Source organism: Oryzias melastigma, linkage group LG13, assembly GCF_002922805.2.
Source record: "Oryzias melastigma strain HK-1 linkage group LG13, ASM292280v2, whole genome shotgun sequence".
NCBI lineage: Eukaryota > Metazoa > Chordata > Actinopteri > Beloniformes > Adrianichthyidae > Oryzias > Oryzias melastigma.
The window spans coordinates 746452-754745 of NC_050524.1; the positions used below are offsets into that span (position 1 = coordinate 746452).

General features: G+C 48.2%; 2 protein-coding genes across 3 annotated transcripts in view; one reads left to right on the top strand and one right to left on the bottom strand.

Annotated features, from left to right (window-relative positions):
• The window catches only part of LOC112149691 (presenilins-associated rhomboid-like protein, mitochondrial), a 4808-nt gene extending 1472 nt beyond the window's left edge, over window positions 1-3336 (bottom strand). Inside the window, exons 1-9 of one of the 2 annotated variants that reach the window (XM_024277552.1) lie at window positions 3204-3336; window positions 2207-2423; window positions 2004-2144; window positions 1882-1930; window positions 1602-1697; window positions 1380-1529; window positions 1212-1282; window positions 281-382; window positions 110-207 (exon numbers count right to left, since the gene is read on the bottom strand). In XM_024277552.1, coding sequence (XP_024133320.1) covers window positions 110-207; window positions 281-382; window positions 1212-1282; window positions 1380-1529; window positions 1602-1697; window positions 1882-1930; window positions 2004-2144; window positions 2207-2423; window positions 3204-3256 — 977 coding nt within the window. In that variant the 5' untranslated portion in view covers window positions 3257-3336. Of the gene's footprint in view, window positions 1-109; window positions 208-280; window positions 383-1211; window positions 1283-1379; window positions 1530-1601; window positions 1698-1881; window positions 1931-2003; window positions 2145-2206; window positions 2424-3037; window positions 3168-3203 lie in introns of those variants that run through there. The other variant, XM_036214926.1, reaches the window with a different exon arrangement.
• Window positions 3234-8294, top strand: part of LOC112149689 (protein MB21D2) — an 8411-nt gene continuing 3350 nt past the window's right edge. Inside the window, exons 1-2 of the mRNA XM_024277550.2 lie at window positions 3234-3356; window positions 4607-4965. Of these exons, the coding sequence (XP_024133318.1) occupies window positions 3316-3356; window positions 4607-4965 (400 nt within the window). The 5' untranslated portion in view covers window positions 3234-3315. The remainder of the gene's footprint in view (window positions 3357-4606; window positions 4966-8294) is intronic.

The window sequence follows — 8294 nt, forward strand, 5'->3', positions numbered from 1 at the left end:
GAGGAGGAGGAGGAGGACGAGGAGGAGGAGGAGGAGGACGAGGAGGAGGAGGAGGACGAGGAGGAGGACGAGGAGAACGAGGAGGAGAAGATCTGCTCCTCAGACTCACATTCCAAACAGGGCTCCTCCTAAATGAGCGGCGTGGTCGAAGAACTTCCATCCCAGCACCATCCCGGCCGTATCCATGGCGACAATGGCCTTCAGAGCCTGAGGAGCAGATGAAGGTGATGGACATGAGAGGAGGTGGGGCTTTTGGGGGCGGGGGGTGGGGGGTTCTCACGTTGGCGGCAGTGAAGGTGAACATGGGGAGGAAGATGATGGCCAGCTTCGCCTCCGGCATTTTGGTGCAGACGGCGGCCAGGACGGTCATGATGGCTCCAGACTGAAACGCAGAGCAGAGCAACAACAGCAGTCAGGCTTTGGGTTGGGGGCGGGGCTTGTCTCTAAGCGATGCTCAAAACCTGAGGGTGGTCCAGCATCAGTTACCATGGTAACACCAAGAAGCAGGCCCTTCAAACACCTGAATGAGGCTGGAGCCAGGTGAGTTCACCGGGTGAGTTCACCAGGTGAGATCACCAGGTGAGTTCACCAGGTGAGTTCACCAGGTGATCACAGGTGAGTTCACCAGGTGAGTTCACGAGGTGACCTCCAGGTGATCACAGGTGAAATCACCAGGTGAGTTCAACAGGTGAGTTCACCAGGTGAGTTCAACAGGTGAGTTCACCAGGTGAGATCACCAGGTGAGATCACCAGGTGAGTTCACCAGGTGAGATCACCAGGTGAGTTCAACAGGTGATCACAGGTGAGATCAGGAGGTGAGTTCACGAGGTGACCTCCAGGTGATCACAGGTGAAATCACCAGGTGAGTTCACCAGGTGACCTCCAGTGGCCTTTTGACTGACTCATCTCCAGGGCAAATCAGAACACTGGTTTGACATGCCCCGCCCACTTTGGTACAGGACGATGGTCCTGTATCGACCACAGAACTCAGAGGCTTCCCAGAAGCAGAGAAAGGGGTCCTGGAGGGACGGGGTGGGTCCAGCCAACCCGGCAGAACCAGCCATGGTGTTGCTCAAGGTTCTGGACCGCCTCTCCTCCCAGCAGGACTAGATCTGAGCTTCACTCAGACAGGAGAACAAACTCTCCACTCCTCGTTCCAGATCCTCAGATTCTCCTGCTTCAACCTGAGGAAGAGCTGAAGTTCTGCTCACCGCTCCCAGAGACGGGCCGAACCTCCCGGTGGCCATCTTACTCAGGTAGCTGACGAAGGAGGAGACGACACCTGGACACAGGAGCACACGGTTTCCATGGCAACACTCAGGTCTGATCTTTGTGCATCATGACAGGACGCCTTGTAGCCACGGTAACACCAGTCTCACCTGCGGATAGGTAGACGGCCATGAACTGCTCGCGCCCCAGCATGGACACGGCGCTGGTGGAGAAGCTCCAGAGGACGTACATGTTGGCGGCCATGTGGAAGAAGGAGAAGTGGCTGAAGGTGGAGAGGAGCATCGGGGAGCAGAGAGTCTCTGCGGGCGACAGACCGAGGTTAAACCCAGAGCAGCACCTGAACGCACCGCGGGAGGGAGGGGCACACTCACTGGAGGCGGGGTTAGAGGTGAAGTACTTGACCATGGACCGCTGCAGGGATGGGACTCTCCAGCAGAGGAAGACGACGGCGTTCACGGCGATGATTCCTGGAGAAAAGGAGATTTATCTGAGGAGGAAATCTGGGAGAACCTCCAGAAAGAGTCTGCTCAGTGGGAGGAGTCATGAGGGTCACATGACCTCATGAGGGTCACATGACCTCACCGGCAGCAGTGAGAAGCTTCGCAGTTCCACCAGCTGCTGACGCGAGGCGCTGCAGTCAGGTGGACTCACCTGTGACGGTCCTCTGGCCTTCACTCAGGCTGTTCCACCAGTGGTTCACCTGAAATTCAAGCAGCCAATCAGACGCCTCCTCTTGAGGAGCTCATGAGAAGCTCATCTGGATTGGTTCTCGCCTCTTTGCGGAGGTCTCCCCGCTTCTGCGGCCGGACCTTCTCCAGCCAGTCGGCTCGGACCTCGTCGAAGTAGCTCTGGACTCGGGACTTCAGAGACTCGTACTGCCAGACGGCCGCCGCGCCGAAGGAGCAGCCTGTAAACTGACCTGGAGTTAGCTCGTGACATCATCGGCCAGGTCACCGCGCCACAGAGCGCCACCTACCCCCACCGTGAAGAGGAACGGCCGAACCAGCCGGCCGAAGGCCCGCGGGGGGCTGGGCGAAGCCTGCTGCTCCCAGTGAGGGGGCGGCGCCCGGCGCTGGACCGCCCCCTCAGGGGACTCTGTGTGGGCGGGGCCGAGCTCCTCCTCCACCTTTTTGCCTTCCGGTTTCCTGGAGGCTTTTTTGAAGCCACACCTCTGCTGGAGGCTGTGAGGCCACCTGCAGGACAGACAGAGAACGGCGCCGTCAGAGTGAGGACGCCACAGCGCCGGACCGCCAACAGAACCAGATTCTGATCCACAGCAGACAGACGAAACCAGTCAGAGTTCTGGTGTCAGCAGAAGCTCAGCTGACAAAACCAAAGCTTTAACGTTAATGTTTCTGCTCTTTTCCTTCTCTCCTGCTTTCGTAAAGAAATTGACGACTTGGCGTCAAAAACAAGAAATTATTGAAAAGAAGTCCAGAAAAAAATGTTTTTGAACATAAAGATTTTAGGCCAAAATTGATCAGAAAGTTTTTAACATCAAAACTTTAAGTTCTGTTAAGTAATGACAACTTCTAATATAAACTACAAACATGGCCGCTTCTGTGTGTCTGGATTTGACGGGTCTATTCAAAGATTAAAAGCAGAAACATTTTAAATGTTTATGGGGGATTTAATACGTTTACTTTCCAGGATCCCAAATGTTTAATTCCGTTTTTTTCTATGTGAACTTAGAGCAAAAATAATGGTTTTTAGGGTAAAATAAACTCCATAACTTTTCATTTTATTTTCAACCGGTTCGGAAATCCAATTCCACCGGTTCCGGATCCGTTTGAGCGGAAAACCTCACCTTGGATCTAAAACTTTAAAGGATCTTTCTGTCGTTTCTGATCCCTCCGCCGGCAGCGAGCATAAAAACATATACAAACATAAAGGCCAAAGTGGACCCGAGCTCAGCGGAACCGAGCCTCCGTCTCGACCGGGACCCGCGGCTCCTCTGCCGCTGCGGGACTCACCTGCCTCCTCTCCCGGTCAGCCTCCAGAGAGCGGAGCAGCTCCTCCACGCCATCCTGCACGACCCCGGTCCGTTCACGGTGTGAGACCGGAAACTCGTACCGGGTCAGTGCGATGTGGACGACAGCGCCACAGCGCCACCTGCAGGATGGGAGGTATAACAACGGCTTTACCAATATTTTTATTATTATTATTATTATTATTATTATTATTATTATTATTATTATTATTATTATTATTATTATTATTATTATTATTATTATTATTCATTTACAGTTTTTTATGTTTATTGGTCACAAACTTGGTAATAGGCCTACCGTAAAAACATTTCTTTAAAAAGCAAAAATTACAAGAGAAAAAAATCTGGAAACAAAAAAGAAATATAAAGGTTATTTTTAAAGTCACGGTTGAGATGTTAAACTCAGGAATCATAAAGAGGAAAAATATTCTTTTTTTCTTTTCATACAACGTCGCTTCAGAAAAAGTTTAAATTATTTTAACCAGAAACTGAGAATCTTGATTCAGAAAAAAATGAGAGAAAAAAACAGTGTTCTTTTAAAAATAAAGCCATAAAAGAGAGTCATGTAAAAACCTGGAGCCTGGGTGTAACAGTCAGTTTATGAAATAAAGTTTCTCATAAGGGTTTAAGGTCTCAAAAGAACGTGATTCTGAAAATACAGTTTGAATTCTAAGAAAGAAATTATCTATCAGTAGGAATAAAACATATCCCTTCTCGATAAATGTGAAATAAAACAAGTTTCTCAACAAAAGAAACGTTTAAGGCTGTTATAAACTTCGAAATTTTGTTTTTAATGCGGTTGTTTGGTTAGAATGAGTACATTTACTGTGTAAACTGGGATTATTGAAACGGTTCTGATGGGTTAAATAGTCCGCTCCTGGTTCGGCTCGGGTTTTTAGATCATAATGTGAATGATGTCCAGCCTCAATTTCCGGTCCATTATTGGAGCCCTGAATCAAGTAAAAATCAATAATTTACTATAGATGTAAAATATGATAAACAGTAAATCCCTAAAAATATTAATAAAATAAAATTGTACATACGTTTTAATCAAAAGAAATTTAAGTGTTTTGAGAAAAAAAACTGTAAATAGACAAGGTAACAAAAAATGTTGTAGAAAGGGGTGAGACCACAAAAGAATTTACTTCTACCCATTCCTTTTCAAGCACATTGTTTGCTTTACTTGTATATTTGTATTTTTCAAATCTTTTATTTGTATTTTTAGATTCTTATGCTTATTTTGTATTTTTGTAATTTTAAATTCTTATATTTGTATTTTTTAATTCTTATTTTATTTTAATTTTGTGTGTGAAACAAAGAGCAATAATAATACAAAAAATGTCGATGTTGTCTTTTTTTTCTTTAAAGAAGACTTTTGTTTTGAAGGCGCCAGGCAGCGGAAGTGGCGCAGCAGCTTCCGCCGCTTGTGTTGGGGTGGTTCTGCGCAGCTCGGCTCGGTCCAGAGCGGCAGCTGTCGTGGTACCGGAGCCGGACGTTCGTGAGAGACGGTGACTGCAGCATGGCGGCGCCGGTTGTGTCGGCGGGCAGCCTCGGGAACAGCCCCACCGCGGCGGGCGGGAGGCTCCCGCACGGCGGCGGGCCCGACCTGGACTTCAGGTCGGGGGCCCGGATGGAGGACCTGAACCGGCTGATCCAGGAGTTCAGCAAGCACGACCAGCGGGAGTACGACGACCAGCGGGCGCTGGAGATCCACACGGCCAAGGACTTCATCTTCTCCATGCTCGGTGAGGCGGGCGGGGGTCCGCGCGGGAGGGGCGGGAAACAGAGTGCACGAGGCCGCGAAACACTGCTGCGGGTCCTGCAGGCTGGTCGGGTTCTGATGCTCTGAGCTGGTTCTGGAGAACATGCAGGTGTTCCTGGGCCGGTTTCGGGTCTGAAGAAACATCAGAACATCTTTGTTTTATGAGCGAAGCAGAAATGTTGCATCAAATGATGAAGCGCAGATAGTACTGATTACGAGTCCGGTACCGGTCGACCCGCTCCTCAGGAATATCTCAGGTGATGCAGGAGGTAGAGGAGTCTGCTCCTCCTCCTCTGAAGCTCCTCCTTCAGGAACCTCCCAGAAACTGTTGTGGTTCCACCACAAAAACAGTTCTGGGACAAGAGTTCAAGTTTTCACAGTTTCTCTCCTTTAGATCAAAGTGATGACCATGAAAATGCGGTACCGTTTTTGCAGAAGGTCAGTTGTGGAGCTGCGAGGTTCTTCTGCAGAAAGTGACATGTGACGGTTCTATCAGAACCAAGTCAGAACCAGGAAGCAGTGATGCTGCTGGGCGTCCTGCAGGAGGCATGAAGCAACTCAGACGTGATGGAGCGGTTAGTTCTGGTCCTGCAGAACCGGTCCGGGACGGTCTTCAGATGCTGGATGTTCTGGACGTCTACATCAGTGACCGGTGCTGCTAGAAGTGACCTTTGACCCCTCAGGTCAGTGCAGTCAGGACGCTACAGGTGGATCCAGAATGGAAGACACCTCAGATAAGGTATGAAGACCACGCCCATAAAGACAGAGACCACGCCCACTATAGATGCAGAGACCACGCCCACTATAGATGCAGAGACCACGTCCATCATAGATGCAGAGACCACGTCCATCATAGATGCAGAGACCACGCCCACCATAAAAGCAGAGACCACGCCCACCGTAAAGGCAGAGACCACCCATGCTCCTCCTGAGGAACATGTGATTGACTGATACCAGAACAGAAGAACGTTCGATATAAAATCTTTACTAAAATGTTCTTGATCGATGAGATTTGAACAGATCAATAACCCGGCAGCTCCATCCTCCTGCAGCGTGGAGCGGCTGATCAGTGGGTCAGGGGTTCAAATCCCAAGTTTATTAATAAGAATAAATTTAATATGAAGCATCTGTCGGGTCACTCAAAGTCATCGCTCCGACGAAAAGATCTATGAAAACCTTCTCAGTTTACCCTGTGGGAGGAGCTTTAAAGAGGAGGAGGAGGAGCTACAAAGAATGTCAACACTGACGCTTTTGATCTTCTTCAACACTGGACTCTTTAAATTACCGTAACTCTGTCAACTTTTAGTTTAAAGAATTAACTCCGACAGGGGAGGACGCAGCTTGACAGAGGACGACCTGGCGGCAGACAAGATGGCGGCTGAAAATCATTAGCAGGGAGAAAGTCCAGAACCGGAACACACACTCGGTCCACACTGCACATTTAGGTTGAAAATTCTCTCTTTTGGTCAAAAAAGACCAACATAACTGACGACCCCAACAGATGCCGTTTTTTTGCATTTCAAGCTTTGAACCTTTAACACCTGAGGCGTCATAACCTACAGAGCTCTTTGACATACGCAGCTCCTTACATGATCAGGGAATCAGCTGATTGGTAGAGAAAAGACGTTTAGCTTAAGCTTAAAGTGTCTTTTCACCAATATGCAACACATAAATGATTTAGAGTAGTTTTATATCGGTCCAAAACTGCTTTCTCCGAGAAGGAATCCACTGATTCACGTTGATCAGGTACTTTCAGCCGCCATCTTGTCTGCCACCAGGTCCTCTTGGCTTGACGCGGGTAAAGTGGGTGTCAGAATCCGTTAATGAGTTACAGTAGTTCCAAGAGTGTTCTTTTTTATTTTCATCAGACCTGGACACCCTCTTCCATTTCTGCTGCAGAGCGAGCAGCGAGTCAGACATGGTGACTGGAGAGGACTCCAGCAGCTCCTCTGGATGGTTCCTCTGTAGAATTTGTAGGAAGCGGAGACGCAGCTTCACAACCAGTGCTATGCTATCAGCTGATTTATGGTTATTACCAGGGGTCAGCTACGTTTATGACATGCCAATTCAAACACAGAGAGTTTCATGCTGGATGTTCTTCCTGACACAATCCTGTATTTTAAGGTACAGAAAGACCAACTTATGCAGCAGCATGAAGAGTCTTGTCGAAGGAGACCCTCCAGGATTTCGCGATGTTGCGATCGCAACTATTAACGTAAAATCAAGGAAACCCTGCGACTTGATGTGCACCTTGGAACTTTTCATTTTCACCACAACTTTCCTGCAGCTGTTTACTTCTTTTAACTAAAATCATTATAATTCCTTTTTTGTCAATTTGTATTTATTTTAAAGAAAAAATCGAAATCATGGAATAAAATGTAAAAAAAAAAATCTGGATTTTCTTTTTTGCGATATCGCCCAGCCCTACTTCAAACGTAACTTCCACCTGTCTGTGGTCCAGTTTGAGCTTTAACCAAAGAGGGGGAAATAAAAATAATGCTGGGCGATCTTTTTATTGTTGTCTTGATGAAAGCCAGAGATCATCATGAGCTCAAGGACCTAGAGCGGTCCCGCGCCTCAATGGCTCTGGCGGCGGACAGTAGACATCAGATCTGCTGCAGCCCGGTTAGCAGCGCTCGCTAAGCTATCCCCCGGGCAGCTGGCTAGTGTAGCTAGTGTCGTGAGCCCTTTGACTGATGATCTATCCAGGATGTATCCCGCCTTCGCCCGACAGTAACTGGGACAGTTTCCGGGATCCTAGTTGGATGGAAGTTCGTGATGAAAATCCTCGCATCGAGCCGCCATCTTGAATGTTTATTTCTACTTTTCTTTTTGATCTAGTCACTGAAAACGTCACATACCCAAAGCTCGTCCCTGATCGTTATGCACGCTCGTCAAGCTCGCCAAAATCACGCAGCGCCCTCCGCTGAAATCGCACCGCGGCAGATCGCGTCTTTACTTTGACTTAACATTGGAACTTGAAGCCTCCGCCACGCCGACCACGTTGGATGTGAATGCACCGTTATTGTCCAGCCGGACACGAACCGTGATTATACATTTCTCCTTTATGATCAAGACGGCTTCCATCTGTTTGGATCAAACCGGAGGCTCTGATTGGTCAAAGTCTGACCGGATTCAGTTTTCAACTCGCATTTTGTAGGAAGAGCCTGAAAACCGGCGTAAAAAATGTTGTGAAAGTGAGTTTTGTACATGGAATCAGAAACAGACGTTTCATTGGAAGTTGGGCTGGACGATATGTGGAATTTTGTTTATATCTCGATAGTGTTTCACAGTCAAGCGATTTTGTGTGTG